The sequence below is a fragment of the Mus musculus genome, chromosome 10 (genome assembly GCF_000001635.26).
Source record: "Mus musculus strain C57BL/6J chromosome 10, GRCm38.p6 C57BL/6J".
In the NCBI taxonomy this organism is placed as follows: Eukaryota; Metazoa; Chordata; class Mammalia; order Rodentia; family Muridae; genus Mus; species Mus musculus.
Window position 1 is genome coordinate 63,038,905 of NC_000076.6, and position 21,077 is coordinate 63,059,981.

Sequence of the window (21,077 nt, forward strand, 5' to 3'; positions counted from 1 at the left end):
CAAAGGTTAAAACTGTTTCATTTCAGTTAGTATTTTAAAACAAATTAAATGCAGAGGCTTTGAAAAGTCGGGGTGTGCACATCTTGAGGTGCAAAGTATGTTGGAGTCAATGACTTTCTATCTGGTAACTATTAACTACGTCTATACATGGAGTAAAACATTAACTTTTTCTTCTTCTTAACAGCTGGAAGTGAAACGGGCTCCGAGCAGGGCAGGGAGCCCTCAGACAGAGCCAGCGAGGAAAATGAAGCTCCCAATCTTCATAGCAGATGCGTTCACTGCGACAGCTTTCCGGGGCAATCCTGCCGCAGTCTGCCTCCTGGAGCGCGTGAGTACGCGGTTCTCAAGGGCCATGCCTGAACTTCCAGATGTGTGTAGAGCCCTTGACATCTGTAAAAGACATGAGGCCATCCTGCGTGTTTGCCACTTTGGCTTGTGTTCTGTGACATGTCGCTGATGGCCATGTCTTCAGGTTATGAGGGAATGGCTGTGCCTAGACTGGGTCAGAGCCACAGAGACTCCCAGGCAGGGAACCTGGCAGCAGCATGCCTGCAACTCTGGTGTTCCAAAGGAGAAGGCAGGAGATCATGAGTCTGCAGCCAGCCTGGGCTATATAGCAGGTTCTAGGCCAACCTGGGCTATATAGAGAACAATCTCGCAAAAATAAAAAGTCATGAATAATCAAATATTTTATAAAAGAACGTCTGGTATTGCCTTTCAGAATTAGGTTTTTGTTTAGTTAGCATCAAAAACGAAGCTCACAACTAGAGCAGTTCTGGGGCAGGCACCATTTGGCAGGTTCTGGGCTGTCCATCAGTAGTTGAGACCGTCTTCACTGTGTTACTCTGACTGGCTATGGTGCCCAGGCTCCCTCAGATTCCACCTGTCTCCTCGTTGAGTCTGGGATTGCAGGGTTCATTATCACGCCTGGCTTCAGCCTTATCTATACCTCGGAAATGCAGCTATTCTCTTCAGTGGCCTGCAGAATGACTCAGCAGGTAAGGGTGCTTGCTGCCAAGCCTGAGGACCTGAGTTCAATCCCCGAGACTCACAAGGTGAATGGAGAGAGCAAACTGCCTTTAGCTCTGCTCATGTACCATGGGGTCAGTGAGATGCCTCAGTCAGTAAAGGGACCTGCTGCCAAGTCTGACGACCTGATTGGATCTCCAGGTTCCACATGGTGGAAGGAAAGGACAAAGTGCCTCCAAGTGTCCTCTGACCTCTGTGCAAAGGCACAAAACACACACACACACATACACACACACACACACAAATAAAGAGTAACTGGCACCAAATAAAAAAGAGGATGCAACTGCAGGAGTAGGATCCTGAATTGAGGCTAGCCTGGGTTACATAGCAGGCACTAGGCCAGCCTGGACTATTAATGAGAAATGTCTCAAAAATAAAATCAGTATTACCCTTCGACTAAGAGCAGTTAGCATAAAGGAGCTGATTCTCTGGGCTACAGGGGTGGCTGTAATCCCATCTCAGCTATGCACTCATTATGTAACCTTGCAGCCAACCATTGCCTTCCACCAGATGCGGAGAGTAAAGGAATTACCAGGCTTTATCTACTCATGCAAGAGCTTGGGAAGATTAGTGGGAGAATAATTAGCAACCAGATTCCAGATTCCAAATTTGGAACCTTCAATCCGGCAAGCACAGCTTCCTATCAAGCAATTGTAGAATGGAATTGACTGTCAAAAGTCTTACTATATCTGTCCCAGGTCTCCATGCCATTCACACATACACACACACACACACACACACACACACACACACACACACACACACAAATAAATATACATACATAATACATATATAGAGACATATACTTGGAACATAGTCTATGTACCTATGTAATCTTTGGGTTGTGAGTGATTTAAATATTCAATATTCACCAGATAATATTGTGTTGTTACATAACTATGATTATCCCCAGAACATCAATAAACAAAGGAGTTAAAGGATCTGTCCTATCTTTTTTTTTTTTTAATGTTTTTGTTTTTTGAGACAGTTTCCTAGCTGTACTGGTACTTGCTCTGTAGACCAGGCTGGCCTTGAACTCAGAGATCCACCCGCCTCTGCCTCCTGAGTGCTGGGATTATTTGTTTTATGTCTATGGGTGTTTTGTCTGCATATACATCCTCACATCAGAAGGGATCAGAGGCTACAGACTACAGTTACAGATGGTTGTGAGCCGCCATGTGGGTGCTGGGAATTGAACTTGGAGTCTCTGGAAGAACAGCCAGTACTCAACTCCTGAGCCATCTCTCTAGCCCTCTCCATCTTTATCCACTTGCCTATTAAAATATGTTTTCTGTTACTTATAATTTTTATTTTTTTGTCATTTTGCTGTTTTTGTTTGTTTGTTTGTTTCTCACTATGTAGAACAGGCTGGTCTTGAACTCACAGAGCTCCTCTTGCCTTGTCTCTTTGAGCTGGGATTAAAAGTGTACCCCGCCATGCCCAGGACTCACGTATTTTTGAAACCTAGGAAATGAAACTTTCAGTATAGTTTAAGATCCCCCTAAGTAGGAGTGGGAGGAGGATAGGAAGGTAGAAAGACCATGAGTAGCCAAGGACTCAGCATTCCAGCCTGCACAGTGCCGAGTGGAGCCTCAGTCCGGCACCCTGAGCTTTTCTGTAGCTATTCACGTCAAGAGCCAGCTAAGTCTTGGCAGAGGACTTTTGGTCATTCTTCCTTGGTGACCACAGAGAGTAAAAGACCTTCAGGTGGCAGGGACATCGAGGACTGCCAGAGTGGAACAGTTGGGTTTTGTTTGCTGGTTTTGTTTTGTGTTGTGGCTTCAACTTTGGGCCTTCTACCGGCTAGGCAAGGGCTCTTCTACTGGATTATCTCCTTAAACAATATTGGATTTCATCAAAGAAAAAAGCCATGAGAGTCTAAGGGCAGGGCTTGAGTGAATTTTGGTTGTGGTGTTTTGTCTTTTTTTTTTTTTTTAACTTATTTAAAATGTGATCAAATAAAAACATTGTATGGTGCCCATAGATATAATTTGTATGTTTTATGTATAATATCAGTCAGTAAACTTAATTGAAAATGATTTGACTGAGATGAGATTATCTGAAGAACTTGGTTTTCTGGCTGTGGCTAAACTTTGCTCAGGGTCACTATAGGAAAGTCGCCATCACTGCTGGTAAAAGCCCTTCTGGTGCCACATTTTAGGGGAGCACTCCGACACAGATGTAAAGAAGCCCTCACCTCGCTCTGTAAGGAAGCCCGATAACTCACTGGTGCCCTAGGGGAGCTTTGGTGGTGGTGTGCCTTGGTTGGTCTTTGGAACCTCAGGGGCTGGGGAGGAAATTCATCTTGGTTTTAATTCAGTCAGCAATGACCCCGAGATCCTAACCCACTCCACTTGTTCTAACATACGGTGCCCAGCATGTGAGAGGCACCGGGTAGGCTCATGCAGAACAATATGAAGAAGTTACAGCCACCTGAACTGGGGCAAACCTTTCTCCTAAGAACTCTTGCTAGGAGCTGGAGAGATGGCTCAGCAGGCCAGACCACTGGCTGCTCTTGTAGAATATGCAGGTTCAGGTCCCAGCAGCCCGTGGTGGCTCACAGTCATCGGTAACTACAGATCTAGGGCATCCAGTGCCCTCTTCTGAACTCAGCAGGCACTAGACACATGTGCACGTGATCTGCAGACATATATGCAGGCAAAACACTCAGGTAAATAATAATAACTCTTCAAAAATACATATAAAAATCTCCCAGAATTCTTGGGGTTGGAGAGGTGACTCAGTGGTTACAAGCGCTTGCTGCTGCTTTTCTAGAGGACCTGGGTTCAATTCCTAGCACCGCCATGGCAGCTCACAGGCTCCTGTAACATCAGCGTCAGGGGATCCAATGCCTCAGGCCTCTTCGGGTACCTAAACTTATGTATGCCTACCCACATGTAGACACACGCAACTCTACAGAGCTAGTAATAATAGTACTAGTAATAATAAAAGTGGTAATAATAGAATTCTTGTTGCCCAGCAGTCACTAGGTCCGTGGGTTTTACCCTGGAGTGGATTAGACAGGACATAAAAAGAGAGTTTGAAGGTTGGGGGTGTGGCTTGGTGGGATAGATCTTGCCCAGTATGTGTGAAGCCTAAAATGAAACAGTGAGTATAAACTTTGGGTTATGTGATAGAGTTTGATTTTTTTTTTTAATTGGAGGTTGGGCCTTAGTCATGCTAGGCAAGCACGCTACCGCTGAGCTACACCCCCAGCCTCCATAAGGACTAGGAGGAACACATGATGGTGGAGACAGCGCCTCCTTTAGGGGTTCTGTTGCAGGGGAAGGGTCCCAATGTCTTCTTGTGTGGTTTTTAGCATTTCCTGTACCAGGTCTTCTGGCTTCTCTGAAGGGCAATACATTAGAGGGACAAAGACCCAGAAGACAAGATGTCACACCTAGACTGCCATGTCTCTCTATTGCCACAAGATGGGAGTATAAAATTAAACTTTATTCTGGTTTTCGGGCTCAATAATCCTATGGATCCTAAGATGTCAGCTAGCATCTTTTTTTTTTAATTTAATTTTTTTATTAGATATTTTCTTTGTTTACATTTCAAATGTTATTCCCTTTCCTAGTTTCCCCTTCGAAAGTCCCCTATCCCCTCCCCTCTCCCCCTGCTCCCCAACCCACCCACTCCTGCTTCCTAGTCCTGGCATTCCCCTACACTGGGGCATAGAACCTTCACAGGATCAAGGGCCTCTCCTCCCATTGATGACCGTCTAGACCATCCTTTGCTACATATGCAGCTAGAGCCACGAGTCCCTCTGTGTGTTTTCTTTGATTGGTGGTTTAGTCCCAGGGAGCTCTGGGGTTACTGGTTAGTTCATGTTGTTGTTCCTCCTAGGGGGCTGCAAACCCCTTCAGCTCCCTGAGTATTTCTCTAGCTCCTTCATTGGGGACCCTGTACTCCGTCTAATGGGTGATTGTGAGCATCCATTTCTGTATTAGTCAGGCACTGGCAGAGCCTCTCAGGAGACAGCTATATCAGGCTCCTGTCAGCAGGCTTTTGTCAGCTAGCATCTTATTACCTCACACTGTCAGATGTTGGCGTTCTGAACAGCAAACATCACTCTGCTCTTGGTACTGCGAATTTGATCTCCTTGAGGAAAGGAGAATGGATGTTGAAAGGAAATGGATGTTGAAACCAGAGGGCTGCTGGGCATGGGGGTGCATGTCTGTGATCTATCCCAGAACTCTGGAGGTAGATGAAGAAGGGCCAGAAGTTCAGGGTCGTTCTAGCTACATAGGTCAGCCATCTGAGGCTACCTGGGACCCTGTCTCAAACAAAACAAAACAGACAGCCGTGTCCGGTTATTTGGAGGGTGGGTTGTACACACCAATCTAGTGTTCTACCGGCAAAAGAAGCTTGTAGTATAAAATGGAAGAATGAATATTGTGATGAAAATTCGTGTGTGTGTGTGTGTGTGTGTGTGTGTGTGTGTTCCTGAGAGTTCATACCATAGTGAACCTCAGGGACTCTACCCATATGTGCTATACTATATTCCCTGATTTTAGGAGGCTGTGCCCTGCCTAAGACACTTACCCAATGTAAGACTCTGCTCACATTCTCATGTCTACCTCACCAAAACCCGACCCAGCCTTATCAATAGATTTATACATTCAAAGATTGGTTTTTCTTTCATGTGTATGAATGTTTGCCTGCATGTATGAGTGTGTACCATGTTCATTCCTTTTTTTTTTTTTTTTGGTTTTTTGAGACAGGGTTTCTCTGTGTAGTCCTGGCTATCCTAGAACTCACTCTGTAGACCAGGCTGGCCTTGAACTCAGAAATCCACCTGCCTCTGCCTCCCAAATGCTGGGATTAAAGGCATGTGCCACCATTGCCTGGCACCATGTTCATTCCTGATGCTGGCAGGGGCTGGAAGAGGGCACTGGATCCCCTGCAACTGGACTTACAGGTGGTAAGCATCTTTTTTTTTTTTTTTTTGGCTTTTTGGCTTTTTGGCTTTTTGGCTTTTTGGCTTTTTGGAGACAGGGTTTTCATGTGTAACAGAGCCCTGGCTGTTCTGGATTCACTTTGTCGGTCAGGCTGGTCTTAAACTTGCAGAAATCTGACTGCCTCTGCCTCCCAAGTGCTGGAATTGAAGGCATATGCTACCATGCCTGGCTGGTTGTGAGCATCTTTAAAGCCCGTAGTACTTCTTGTTAAAATCTTCATATCTCAGGGCTACCGATGAAGCTTAATGCAGAAGACACATGATGGGCAACACCTGGGTTCAGCCTCCAGCATCCCCAACCCCCAAACAAACCAACCCTGCCCACCTCAATGGTCTGCTGGGTGACATGGCTCATGTTTGCTGCCTGTGGGTGTCTTGACTCCCTCGCACACAGGGCCATGGCTTATACAACAGGACTTCTTAGACTTTAATGTGCACCAGGATTCCTCTGGCGTCTTGTTTTCGAGGACAATCTGATTGGGCAGGTCAGGGAAAGGGCCTCTGACTGCATCAGCCTCCTTCGGCCATGGCCCTCACTCAGCACTCCCTGTGCTCTTAGAAGCCTTATGGTGTCCTGTTCTTCTCTGCTTGTTGGCGCCTTTCCTCTCTGCAGAGTTTCAATGAGATAATAAGGAGCTTGTGATGGCCAGGCAGTGCAGAGGATTGGGTTAAAGCCTGGGTTTTGAGCCACTCAAAATGAAAAACTAATATTCTGTCTATCCACCGTCTGTCTGCCTGTCTGTCTGTCTGTCATTTATTATCTGTCAATCATCTATCTATCATCTACTACTTATTATCTACTATCTATCAATCATGTATCAACCTACTGTCTATCTATTATTTATCTATTTATCTATTTATCCATCCATTCATCCATGTATCCATCATCAATTATCTATCAATCATCTGTCTATCATCTATCTACTACCTATTTATCTATCAATAAATTTTCTACTATCAATCATTTATCAATCTATCAATCTATTATCTATCACTTATCTATCATCTATCTACTATCTATCAATCACCTATCTATCTACTACTATCACTTATCTATCTATCACCTATCTACCTACCTACCTATCATTTTGTTTTGGAGACAAGGTCTCGTATAGCAGCCCATGCCAGCCTTACATTTGCTATATGGCTGAGAATGACTGTGAAGCCTGACCCTCCTGCCTTCATCTTCCAAGTACTATAGTATACAGGATGTATTGATGTGGCTGATTTAAAAATAAACCCAACTATATTTGTTGTTGGAATAAAGGAAGTGGGGCTGAGGATGTGTCTCAGTTGGTAGAGTGTTTGCCCAACATGTACAAAATCCTGAGTTGGGTCTCAGCACCATGTAAACAGAGTACACCCCTTACCTACAATCCCTGCACTCAAGGAACAGAGACAGGATGAAGAATGAGTTTCAGAACCGTGCTTCACGAGGCCTTGATCATCTCCATGGATTTATAGGCACTTAGTGGGAGGGAGACATTTTCTTCAGTGGTATAGGTGTTGAACTGCTTGTGACACTGTAAGCAACCATCATTCATGTTCCTGTATGCAACTCTAGTGCAACTCACGGGATAATCAGAAAGTGCAAAACCAAAAAAACCAAAAAAAAAAAACAAACAAAAAACAATGAGTGGTGGCGCACACCTTTAATCTCAGCACTCGGGAGGCAGAGGCAGGTGGATTTCTGAGTTCGAGGACCAGCCTGGTCTACAAAGTGAGCTCCAGGACAGCCAAGGCTACACAGAGAAACCCTGTCTTGAAAAAAAAAAAAAAAAAAAGAAAAGAAAAGAAAAAAAAAAAAAAGAAAATGCAAAAATCTAAAAAGAAAAAATAACAAACAAGAAAATAAACAAAGAGAGAGAGAGAGAGAGAGAGAGAGAGAGAGAGAGAGAGTGAGTGAGTGTTTTTTTTCGGTGTAACCCTGGCTGTCCTGGAACTCATTCTGTAGACCAGGCTGGCCTCAAACTCAGAAATCCACCTGTCTCTGCCTCCCAAGTGCTGGGATTAAAGGCGTGCGCCACCATTGCCTGGCTGAATCTTTAATTCTTTACCATGTAACTTGAATTTCCTTTTAAGCATTGTCTTAGGGTTTCTATTGCTGTGAAGAGACACCATGGCCACAACACCCTTTATAAGGAAAACATGTAATTGGGGCTGGCTTACAGTTTCAGAGGTTTAGTCCATTATCATCATGGCAGGACATGGCGGCATGCAGGCAGACATGGTGTGGGAGAAGGAACTGAGAGTTCTACATCTAGATCCAAAGGCAGCAGAAGACTGAGTATCACAGTGGGCAGGCTTGAGCATAAGAAATCACAAAGCCCACCCTCACAGTGACACACTTCCTCCAACAAGGCCACACCTCATAATAGTACCACTCACTCCCTATGGGCCTATGGGGACAAATTACATTCAAATTACCACAAATAAATATATAACCCCCCCTCAACACATGTGCACCATTATACCTAGTCTAAGCATTTGACTTTTGATGCCGATAAGCTGCTATGTTAAGTCAGATCTGTGTTCCAGATTCTCAATAACTTTTTTTTTTTTCTATTTAAGACATTGGATGAAGATGCTCATCAGGACATTGCAAGGGAAATGAACCTCTCTGAAACCGCTTTTGTCCGCAAACTGCAACCAACTGATGACTTCACACAAAGTAAATTATACATTTAAGGTTTTTGTCTTACATTTATTTGTGTGTGTGTATGCATTTGTGTGTGTGTATGCCTGTGCACATGCCACAGTGTGTGTGTGTGTGTGTGTGTGTGTGTGTGTGTGTGTGTGTGTGTGTGTGAAGTTGGAGGACAGCTTGTAAGAGTTGGGTCTCTTCTGCCATGTTGGATCCCGGGGACCAAGCTCCTTGGGACCTCTCCCAGGAGGGAGCAGAATGCTTCTCTATCTCGTGCTCACGCCTCTAAGGAAGGTTTTCCCTGTTAGCCACACTAATGATTTAGGGGAGAAGATGCTGAAGTGTTCTAACCTGACTGTGTGGTTTGACCTTGCTTTTCTTTAACCTTTTCTCCTTGTAAGGTTCCCGTTTTGGGCTGAGGTGGTTTACCCCAGAGGCCGAGTTCCCCTTGTGTGGCCACGCCACGCTGGCTTCTGCAGCTGTGCTGTTTCAAAAAAGAAGTAAGGTGGACTTTGCTTATTTGTTTATTTATTGTTGTTTGTTTGTTTGCTTTTTTTATTATATATTTTTTTATTACGTATTTTCCTCAATTACATTTCCAAAGCTATCCCAAAAGTCCCCCATACCCTCCCCCCCACTCCCCTACCCACCAACTCCCACTTTTTGGCCCTGGCGGTCCCCTGTACTGGGGCATATAAAGTTTGCGTGTTTAATGGGCCTCTCTTTCCAGTGATGGCCGACTAGGCCATCTTTTGATACATATGCAGCTAGAGTCAAGAGCTCCGGGGTACTGGCTAGTTCATAATGTTGTTGCACCTACAGGGTTTCAGATCCCTTTAGCTCCTTGGGTACTTTCTCTAGCTCCTCCATTGGGGGCCCTGTGATCCATCCAATAGCTGACTGTGAGCATCTACTTATGTGTTTGCTAGGCCCCGGCTGTTTGTTTGCTTTGTGATAGGGTTTCATTTAGCTGAGGCTGGCATTGAGTTTCCTATGTAGATGATGGTGGCCTTAAAATTCAGGCTCCTTGTATTACAATTATAGCATGTACCACCATGGCTTAGTCCCATGAATTTCTTTTAATAACTTCATTTATTTACATGTGGCAGAGGGATTTGCATGGCCAGAATGGACTTGGCATATAGTGTAATGTCTGGAAAATGAAGATTGTGATTGGCTTCCAGGAACAGCAAAACACAGAACATAACAGACTATGCAGTCAACTCAGGCATGAGGAAGTTTCCTTGTACCATTAGCAACAGCAGAAGTGGCTGGTTAGATAGGCATCTGCTACCTAGCCTTTAGTAGATCTTAAAGTCATACTTTTTTTTTGAGACTGGGTCTCTTATTCCAGGCTGACCTTGAACTCTGCTCTTAGTTCCTTTCCTCGCCCAAGTCTTGGTATTACAGGCTTTCCATAATGCAAACCTTTTATGCAGAGCTGGGGATTGAACCCCAGCTCCATGAATGTTAGGCAAGCATTCTACCAACTGAGCCATATCCTCTGTTTTAAAAAAACAAAACAGCCGGGCGTGGTGGCGCACGCCTTTAATCCCAGCACTCGGGAGGCAGAGGCAGGTGGATTTCTGAGTTCGAGGCCAGCCTGGTCTACAAAGTGAGTTCCAGGACAGCCAGGGCTGTACAGAGAAACCCTGTCTCAAAAAAAAAAAAAAAAAAAAAAACAGGCTCTTCCTACCTAACTCTGTTTGGCCTGGAACTTGGTACTTGGGCCTGGTGGGAGGGACTTAGACTTTCAGTCTTCTGACCTCTGTCTCCTGGTGCTTCGGTTGTAGCTGTGAGCCACCACACCCAGCTCCTCAAACAGCAACTAAAAACAATTGCTTTTGCTGCTGCTGCTGTTGTTGTTGAAGGCTAGACTGATCTAAGGCTCTCCCTGAGGCTCTGATATGTGGAGCCTCTGCTATATAGAACACAGCTCCTTCTCTAAAACCTGGAATATGGTTGGCAGAGCTGGTAATAGCCTGGAGCTGGTAAGGGCCTTGGGGGAGCTGTGGCTTCAGATCCCAAGGACCCAACTCTTCCCACTGTACAGGCTACAGTTGTCAATCCCTAGGTTACTGTGTGCTCTGTCTCTGATGCTCTGGAGAGAACCCATGTTCACCCTATGTCTCTTTAGCTCCCCGATGACTTCACCCCATTGTATGACAGTTTCCGTTGACTTTGTCCTATCCCCTACCTCTTGAACTAGTATATAAGGTTATATACTTTTTAATTAAGCTTGCTTGGCATAGGACATAGCTTATGCAAGACTAATGTTCTATCTTCTTTATCTCTGATGCCCTGGACCTTCCTTCTTAGGAGCCTGCCAATTTTTCCATTTATTTTTATGAGTATAAGTGGTTTTGCCTGCATGTTTATCTGTATATCATGTATGGGCCATGCCTGTAGAGAACAGAAAAGGGCTTTAGAGTCCTGAAACAATTTTTATTATATTTTAATTAATTAATTAATTAATCAATGTTTATGTATGCACAAACAAATACCACAGTGTACATGTAGAGCTCAGAGCATCATTTTCAGGAGTCTGATCTCTCCTTCCATTATGTGGACTGAGGTGCTGAACTCCACATATTTGTCTTGTCAGAAGGTGCCCTTAGCCGCCGAGTCATGTAGCTAAAACTCAAAGAGTAATTTTAAAAGTCAAACATTTTAGGGGCTGGAGAGGTGGCTCAGTGGTTAAGAGCACCGGCTGCTCTTCCAGAGGTCCTGAGTTCAATTCCCAGAAACCATATGGTGGTTCACAAATCCTTTGTAACCCAGGAAATTTATGGCTGCTGGGGGCAATGTGCACATGTGGTGCACAGACATACATGCAGGCAAAACACTCACACATATTTATTTATTTATTTATTTATTTATTTATTTATTTATTTATTTTGGTTTTTCTGTGTAGCCCTGGCTGCCCTGGAACTCACTCTGTAGACCAGGCTGGCCTCGAACTCAGAAATCCGCCTGCCTCTGCCTCCCAAGTGCTGGGATTAAAGGCATGCGCCACCACTGCCCAGCATAATGTTTGTTTGTTTGCTTGTTTTTCTGAAAATAGAAAATAAAATCAAACATTGTAATATAAATTCAAAGAGATACTGAATTGATACTTATATGCTGACAAATGACCACTGAAAAATATGAAACATCTTTGCTCTCGGTAATTAAACTTATGTTTCTGTAAGAGAAACACATGGTATGTGTAGTAGAAATGGTGCAATTTATAATCTGCCATAGTCTCAGATCTAGCCTACGTGTTTCATTGGTGTGAGGAGCAGAGGCATGCGGGATGAAAGTGTGCTTGTCACAAGTTGGCCGTGATGCCATGCCACAACATAAGTGAGCACAGCCAGAAATGCTTTTTATTCACTACACATACGATTTTGAATTAAGTTTTGATTGCTGGGTGTTCAGAGGCCCTGTATTATTGACACATTGTTTGCAACATCTCCATTCAGTTACGAGAGAGGTTGTGACTCACCATTGAGGAAGGTAGATGCTAGACATGGACCTAGAGGTGAAGAATAAGACAAAGCTGGTGCAAGGAGCTAGAGGTGGAGGTAGGGCTATGGCGGGAGGAGACCCAGTAGTGTCTTCTACAGACTCAACTGTCCTTAGGTTCTTGAGGGAGTCTGTGCCTGGCAGGAGATGCAGTTGTGAGTTAGCCAAGCCCTCTCAACCATGTTATCTGGTATATTAATTTCCTCTCTGTTGCTGCAATAAAATATCTGACAGAAGCAAGTTTTGGCTCATGGTACAGGGGATACGGACCATCACAGTGGCCATGGTGGCATGGACCATGATTTTAAGAGCTTGCACTAGTAACACGGAACTTAGAGAGGAAGCAACAACCTTGGCTCAGATGCTGGCCACGTTATAACCCTCCGAGGCCCGTGGCCCTTTGTAAGGATGTCATGTTAGAACCGTAGCCACTGCTCAGACCACAGTACGGGCAGAAGTCCTTTTCCTCCCAAGACACTGACAGGCACCTTACTGAGTCATTGTGAGTCCTTAAGTAGCAGACTTCCTGTCTCCTTCCTGGGAAGGCTTTTACTATAAAACCACCCCCAAACTCTAAAAGGTAACAATTCTTTAGAATCAACTCCTAATTCCTGAACAATCTGTCTTAGTGTCCCTCTTAAAATCCCCCATGTGAGCCCTTTCACCTGTGACCCAGTTAACTATGTCTCTCCCCAAAACAGTACAACTAGCTGAGGACCAAGTATTAGGGAGACACTTTTCTTTCTGGTCATAAAACCTGATCAGGATGAGAAAATGATTTTGTGTGTGGGGTACAGAAGAAGAATGAAGACAAGTTTAGCTGGTGAAGTTGTCCAGTTGTTCAGGAGGCTGAGGAGAGAGGATTAAAACTTCACAGCCTTTCTGGGCCACAGCGAGGATTCAAGGCCAGCCCCACTGGCCAGAGAGACATCAGTCAAAGATGAAAAAGACCTAGGATAACTGGGGAGATAGCTTAGTGGGAGGAACTTGCATGTGTGACTCTCTGGGTTCATTCCACAGTAACACACACACACACACACACACACACTATACTATATGACCACCACCACCACCACCAAACACAAACAGCAATGAATCCCCAGAAAACACAATCACACTTATTTTCCTGACCTTTGACCCCTCCTCTGTCCAGAGAACACGAACAGCACCCTGACCTTTGTCACAATGAGCGGGGAGCTAAAGGCCAGAAGAGAAGAAGATGGGATCGTCCTGGACTTTCCTGTCTACCCAACCTTCCCCCAGGTTAGCTCCTAGTTACTGCACTCTCATAGGCTGCTAATGTGTGCAGTTACTGCCACGGACCGAGTTCAAGCCCACGGCTCTCCTGTTCATCACTGACTTTATCTCTGCCCCCTTCTAGGACTTCCATGAAGTTGAAGACTTGATAAAGGTGGGTGAAAAGAATTTGCTTTGAGCCTGTGTGATGCGATGTGCTTGTTTGTGTTTGGACGCTCAGGTGTGACCTCACCCCATAAAATAACCTCACCTGTCCAGTGGATGCATTGCTGCAGAAGCCTAGGCGAATCCAAGTCAGAATGCTGGTCATGTGTTTATTTAGTAAGGCTGATCGCTTTCATTGACTTGTAATCTTTCTTTCCTACTGTGTAGCCCAGGCTAGCCTTGACCTTGCCTCTCAAGTACTAGGATTACAAGTTATACAATTATACCTGACTCATCTGATTTAACCATGAGCAACATAATCTCTATTGTGAGACAGAAGTAAGATAGTTTGGGGCAGACAGAGAGAGGGAGAGGGAGGGGGAGGGGGAGACGGGGACGGGACGGGGAGGGGGGGGGAGGAGGGGCAGGAAAGAGGTGGTGAGGAAGATATCTGGCGTCTTCAGCCCCTTTGGACCATGAAGGGATGCATTTCCAATCAATAAGATAGTGTGCTTACTGAGCAGAGCATGGCAAGACAAGTTCTAATTATGGGCCCAGCCCTGGGTTCTGGCATATGGAGCAGATACAGGGTGTCCTAGTTGTACGTGCACATACAACTAGTTCATGACTTTTTCCAACTCAATGAGGAGGGCAAAAGGCTCCCACCTTGAAAGACGATTGACACTCGAGTTCAGACTTGACTCTAGGTTGACTCAAACTTGAGAGAGGCAGACAGGAATAGAAAGAGGGAGGAGGTAATGGGGGAGGGGCGGAGCCCGACTCCTGTGGACCTGCCTGATGGAGCTGTGTGTTGGGACACATGCTGAGCACTGATGAACTGTGCCTGCTTCGGGGCTGGCAGGGGGGAAGCTACATGGCCCCCTGAAAGGCCCCTCTGTTGGTCAGGAAGCTAGCTGTCTTGAAGCCATACTTTGAGTCCTGAAACTGAAGGAGCCTCGTGGGAGCTGGGGGCAATGCGGGACCTGACTGACAACACATATTTCATAGAGACTGAGTCATGGCCCTGAGGAGGGGTTGCTGTCGTTGAGGAGATCGCTGTGTAGCCCTGGCTGGCCCTGACCTCACTATATACACAATACAGGCCCCGAGTTCACAAAGAGCCTCCTGCCTCTGTCTCCCATGCACTGTTGTCAGAGGAGTGCACCCAGCTGTCTAGTTCTGTTATTTGCTTTGAGGCAGAATCTCAGCATCCCAGCCTGGCTCCACATTTGCTACTAGCCGAGGCTGCCCCCGAACCCCTGACCTCTTTGCCTTTCCCTCTTGGCTATGAGCACACATCCCCAAGCCTAGTTAATGTGGTGCTGGGGACTGGCCCAGGGATTCTGGCATGCTAGACACACATCCAGCAACCGAAGAGGAGCTGGCCCTCTAAGGAGTTTCAGTCTGCTTCCCAGGCAGCCATAGGTGACACCCTGGTCCAGGACATCCGGTACTCTCCAGATACCAAAAACCTCCTGGTCCGGCTCAGCGATTCTTATGACAGGTAAACACCACGTTTAACCATCTACACGCCAGCACCCAGATTTCCAGCTCTGCTTTGGTCAGGCTGTGCTGTCTCCAAAGCATGGCTTCCCTTCCTTTTTCTTCTTCGGTGTAGCTCTGGCTGGCCTGGAACTCACTGTGTAGATCAGGCTGGCCTCACACTCACAGAGATCCACCTGCCTCTGCCACCCGAGTGCCAGGATGAGAGGCATCTGCCGCCATGCTTGGTCCCACCCCATTCTTTCCCACGGGGAGGTGTCAGGGCAGGGTCTCCTTTCCCTCTGCTGAGCCATCTGGGCGCAGTCCAGCCTCTTTCCCGTGTGTGTAGGGTGGGGTGGAGATGCTGATTCCTCACCCACCCTGTTTGTGCTCAAGGTCCTTTCTAGAGAGCCTGAAGGTGAACACAGAGCCTCTGCCTGCAATTGAGAAGACAGGGAAGGTGAGAGGCCTCATCCTCACTGTCAAAGGAGAGCCTGGGGGGCAGACAGCCCTGTATGACTTCTACTCCAGATGCTTCGCGCCGTGGGTTGGTGTGGCTGAAGACCCGGTGACAGGTACTCTTTCTTCCCTTGAAGTTACTTGTGGTCAGAGTCTGGGCTGGGCATAACCAGGTGCTTGTAGTCTTACTCAAAGAATTGAAATAAAAGCCCAGAGAGATTACAAAGTAGTGAGGGAGGTTTCTTTAAAGCAATAGTACAGATCAGAAGAGGGCACACTGTCAAGATAGTGAGCTATATGAGCAACTACTACTGAGGGTCCAATTGTTCTTAGGAATATGTATGTATGGTTGTGAGTCTTGTCTGTGCTCTTGTCTGTGCAGTACTCCCAGAGGCCAGGAGAGAGCGCTGTAACACTTGGTGCTGGAGTGCCAAGAGGTTGTGAACTGTTCAGTATGGGTGCTAGGACCGGAACTCAGTCCTCCATAAAAGCACTAAATGCTCTTAACTTCTGAGCCATCTCTCCTATCCCTGACATCTTCTTTTATGGGGTTCAAGAAAAAGAAGAGTTTGGTTCCTAAGAACATAATTTAGGGAGATTTTCCGTTTTGATTGGCAAGCATATGAGATATGCAAGCCCTTTCTTCCTGACCATATTGCTTACAATAGTGCATCTGATTTTCATCATATACATGCCCAATTATGCATAGGCATAAGATGGTAAATAGGGGATACTCCCTAAAAGTTCACTTTGCGGACAGATTTGCCTTATTGTACATGTACCCCAAAACTAGTCTAGGTTGGATTGGCCTGTTGACCATGGCATGGTTCTCAGATTGTGTTCCAGGATTTACCTGGATAGAAATAGGATGTTATCAAGGGGGTGTGAAGGGGAGTTGTTTATTTAACTTATTCCCATTGTTTATAGCAGGTACACCTGCAGCTCAGAGGAGCTGAAGTGGGAGGGGAATCCCTAATCTGTTAATTGATTGCTAGGTACATTGTTCAGAGAGAGGTGTGTGCCTAGCTCAGGCCAAGTGGAGTCCTAGGCTGCTAAGTTATCCCCTATGCTTTCTGCTCACCGAGATAAGGGGAAGGGCTACAAAGTACCCTTCAAGTGACCTTTACTAACAATGTACCTAGATCCCTGAGCCAACCTGTGCAGACCTTGTACTATCCTGAAGCAGAGGGAAGACATCAAAGACAGGAAGAAATGGGGTGCCTTCTATTTTTATTCTCCTTGAGGACAGTGGTCTAGGTAGCCAAGGGTGGGGTGCTCGATGGAGGGCCTGCCAGGGGAAGCAGGATCAGGGTTGAAAGGAGATGGGCAGAGGCTCCAAATGCCGAGAGCCAGCCTGGCTCACCGAGTCCTTGGTGAGGATAAAACAGGGATCCAAAGCACAGCTGAAGACTCGGGAGAATATCCACAGTGTCCATGCAGAACGGCGAGCTTCTCCCCACGGGACAGGACTCTGAGTAGTGCACATGTCTTTAAATTACAATTACACACACACACACACACACACACACACACACACACCAACACACTCTGATCCATTTGCCTCTACCTCCTGAGTGCTGGGATTCAAGATTTGTGCCACCACCACCCATCTGGCTTTGGTTCTTCATTTTCATATGCAATCTCTGATCTAGTTCTAGTTCTAGGTTAAATTACACTAAAAACAAAACAAAATTACAACAACCCCCCCAAACAAAACAAAACAAACCCCCCAAAACAAGGAGATCTAGTTTGTAGAGGACTTGAGTGCCATATTGGGTCCCCAGTACTGCCGAGACCAAAACACAAATAAATAAATAAATAAATAAATAAATAAATAAACCCTCCGATTAAACAGAATGTGTTTTGGGTCCCCAAAGCCCTGGATGGTTGCCTGTTATCTCAGTCTCCCCTTTCCCTGCCATTTACACAGCAGGAAGATGGAGTTATTGTCCCTGAAAGATGTAGACGCCTTCACATGAAGGCCTTGATTTGACCACAAGTTGGCGGACAAGCATTGAAACCCACGGTCCTGCCGGGCATGGTGGTACACACACTTGGGAGGTTACAGCACAAGGAGAAGTTCAAGATTAGCCTCAGCTAGTGGCGGGATAGCCTGTGCTACATAAGACTATCTCAAAAGAAAAAACACAAAGAAACAAACGAAAATAACCCTGTCGCCAGCGCAGGTTCAGAGAGAGTGACACAGATTTGACAGGTCCTTAGCAAAAGCTTATTCATAAACCTCTCTCCCCCCTTACCTCACTTCACACTGTGCTGTGGCTGCCTTGACATCCAATCTAAGGTTTAGTCAAACTGGATGGTTGGTTGTAATTGTGGATACAGTTAGAGAAACATCACACCTGCTCTCAAAACTTGTCACTTCTTTTAGGGTCCACCCACACTCTTCTTGGCCCCTACTGGTCTGAGGAGCTGGGGAAGAAGGAAATGCGAGGTAAGAAAGCTCTTCCCTGCCCTTCCTCTCCTTCTCTCTGAGTGCTTGGGTATTGAACGAGGCCTTCAAATGCTCGCAGCTTCTTGAGACAGAGCCCTGCTGTGGACTTCAGGATGGCGAGACTGTGACTCGGCCTCCTGAAGGCCCAGCCTCCCCAGGAAAGACATAAGACTCAGGTGCACAGAATAGGAGCTCCAGCTGGGGGAAGCTACGTTAGCTGAGCATCAAAGTAGGGCTCCGATCCCCAGGGACGCGATCTCACTGAAAGGAGGCGGACTAAAGTCTCTGTGGCCTTGATGGGAACAACAGGTGTTTATTCCCTGTCCTCAGTGAGTCTGGAGCGCGGAGCCGGGAAGGAGCCTCCTGTGCACCCGGCCTTATGTTTGCCTTAGCTTACTACAAAAAAACCAAACTCCCTTTGACTTTTCTGATCTGAGAAGGGGCAACGGGTGGTAGAGGTGAGGGTGGGGGATAGGGGTGGAAGATCTGAGTGTGTGGGTGGGTGGGCGAGGACTTGCCTTCTCCACCTTCATCTCTTCACACGTCCTTGAGGAAGCTTTAGGTGGGTGGGACAGGGCTGGCGCATTTCAGTGAGTAGCCAGAGTTCAAGGAAGGAACAGGTCCTAGGCTGCAGGAGAATGGGGTGGAGGTGGGAGGGGCCACGGACCGGGGGAAGGGGAGGGATTTATCCTGGAAAGTGGCCTGGGAGGAGTCCTGGATTTGTTACAGTCAACCCTGCCCTGGGTGGTAAATCCCAGGGGAAATGCTCTTGATTGGCACCAGGTTGTGTTCTCCTCAGCCTTTCAGTGTTCCCGCCGAGGAGGGGAGCTGGACATTAACCTGCGACCTGATGGGCGCGTTGACATAAAGGGCGGAGCTGTTATTGTCTTGGAGGGCACGCTGACCGCCTAGAGATGTTCCTGCTGGGCTTGGGGCCACTGTTCTACATGGTGTCTTCTCTAGAGCGCAGAACCCAACCCAACTCAACAGCAAATGCACAGAGCTTGGTTCAGTCGTCGTGTGAACCCAAAAGGGAAGACACCTGATGGAGGTGCGGTAGTGTCTCCAGAATCCTTTTCCTGATGGTGGGCTCTGAGCTCTGCCTGTGTGTGCATCTTCAGTCCCCACAGCAGATAGGGATGCTGCCCCTTCTTTTGATCATGACTGCCAATCAAAGTGAGAGGTGCATTGATAAGGAACGAGAAGAAATTTAGAATGATAAAGGCATTGACACGAAATGAGAAGAAATTTAGACATATGTGTGGGGGCCTTATAGATGATTTATTTTCTGAGACAGGATTTCTCTGTGTAGCTCTGGCTGTCCTCTAACTCACAGACATCTGCCTGCTTCTGTCTCTAGTGTGTTGGATTAAAGGCACGTGCCACCATCAAATGGTTTCTGATAGATTTTACAAATTGTGTGTGTGTGTGTGTGTGTGTGTAATTTTAATTTAAAGACAGGGTCTTACTGTATAGCCGTGGCTGGGAAGAAACTCTCTATGTAGACCAAGCTAGCCTCCAACTCGACCCCTGCCTACCTCTGCGTCTCCAGTGCTGGGTTAATGCTATGCACCATCATGCCCAGAGTCACAATCATTGTAATCGACCCAATAACTCTGTGGAAATGCAGGCGCAGTACTAAAGACAGTAGACTGTAAACTGTCCCAGGGGCTTCACTTGGGCTCTGTGGAATATTGATTCACGCGACTGTGGAGACAGCCAGGGGAGACAGTTCATGTGGAAAGACTCAGAGGAGGCCTAGTGTTTAGGAAACAAATCCTTTGTATTTTGAACTCAGCTAGGAGTAACAATCAGGACAAACCCAGGAGATTACAACAGTAGGTATCTGATTTGGTGATGTGATGATCAAAATACACGCTAAGGGCGTGTGAGACGAAATCTTTCCCTCCTGTGTGGCTTAGAATGGCCATGTCATTGTCTTCTCTTGTTTAATAAAGCGTGATTTAATCCAGCTTTGAATTTGGTGAAATTTGTGTCTCTGACTTCCAGTAGGTGCCTTGGAGCAGGATTTCCTCCCCCAGTTAGCAAGATAGCCCTAAACCTGGTGTGAAGCCCTAACCTGGTGTGAAGCCCTAACCTGGTGTGAAGCCCTAAACCTGGTGTGAAGCCCTAACCTGGTGTGAAGCCCTAAACCTGGTGTGAAGCCCTAACCTGGTGTGAAGCATGTGCCCGGGATCTCAGCACTTGGGAGGGAGGGACAGAAGGATCAGGAGTTCAAGGCTAGTTTCCACAGAGCAAATTATCACCTAGCTTGAGTTTCTTGAGTCCCTGTCTCAAAAAAGGAACAAAAGCGGAGGCAGAGCTTAAAACATCTCTTAAAAAACACCAGGGGTTCAGGGGCTAGAAGGGGATATACCTGTGTTATAAAACATGTGCCTAGCATGCCTGAGTCCCTGAGCTTAAACCTTCACACACATACACACACACAGAGAGAGAGAGAGAGAGAGAGAGACAGAGAGACAGAGAGACAGAGAGACAGAGACAGAGACAGAGAGAGAGAGACAGAGAGAGAGAGAGAGAGCAAGCGAGCATACATCCGTGCAATTTCAGAAGACTAACACGTTTCAGAAGCTTGATGTGTTCCTGACTATCGGAGTTCATGTCCCCCCTCTCAGGGATCATCTAACAGAAGCTGATGGATGGGACCAGTAAGGCTGAAGTTCACTCAAGCCCCGAACATAGTTATTTTTTTTGAGATGGAGGTATCCTTGCTGCAGGATATTTGAACCTGTTTCTGGTTAGGGTGTGTCTCAGCCTCAATCCCTCTGGCTGGATTACAGACGTGCCCCTAGTACTCACCTCTCATCCCAAACAATGAAGGTAATGTTAGTCTGCAGAAGGAAGCGCCCATGTTTGAAACTGATATCCATCTGAGTGACAGACAAAGTGAAAAATCAGAGAAAGATTTGACAGAATAGAATATGCCCAACTCTCAAGAGGAGAGGAAAGAGAAGCTACTTAAGGGAGAGACAGACAGTACAGGAGGAAGAGAATACAGTACAGGAATACAGTGGAGTTCGTGGGGAGCAGCCAAGAGAGGGAGAAAGGCAGTTTTACTGGGAGAGTTTGACAGAGGCAGACTAAAGAGAGAACAAGCTAGACACAGGTAAAGACAGAAT

The 21,077-nt window shown here is 46.3% G+C and overlaps 1 protein-coding gene and 1 long non-coding RNA gene across 5 annotated transcripts in view; one reads left to right on the top strand and one right to left on the bottom strand.

The window, feature by feature from the left end:
* Positions 1-19,909, top strand: part of Pbld2 (phenazine biosynthesis-like protein domain containing 2) — a 34,761-nt gene extending 14,852 nt beyond the window's left edge. For 3 of the 4 annotated variants that reach the window (XM_006513981.3, XM_006513982.4, XM_006513983.2), the window contains exons 2-10: positions 185-328; positions 8,564-8,663; positions 9,038-9,136; positions 13,297-13,406; positions 13,525-13,554; positions 14,960-15,048; positions 15,423-15,601; positions 17,875-17,937; positions 18,737-19,909. In XM_006513981.3, the coding sequence (XP_006514044.1) occupies positions 185-328; positions 8,564-8,663; positions 9,038-9,136; positions 13,297-13,406; positions 13,525-13,554; positions 14,960-15,048; positions 15,423-15,601; positions 17,875-17,937; positions 18,737-18,849 (927 nt within the window). In that variant the 3' untranslated portion in view covers positions 18,850-19,909. The remainder of the gene's footprint in view (positions 1-184; positions 329-8,563; positions 8,664-9,037; positions 9,137-13,296; positions 13,407-13,524; positions 13,555-14,959; positions 15,049-15,422; positions 15,602-17,874; positions 17,938-18,736) is intronic. The other variant, NM_026085.2, reaches the window with a different exon arrangement.
* Gm16143 (predicted gene 16143) lies at positions 16,699-18,563 on the bottom strand. The gene is made up of 3 exons (NR_152619.1): positions 18,456-18,563; positions 17,744-17,915; positions 16,699-16,956 (listed from the first exon to the last, which is right to left on the bottom strand). It is a non-coding gene; the product is annotated as a predicted gene 16143 (long non-coding RNA).
* Positions 19,910-21,077: the final 1,168 nt, after the last annotated feature.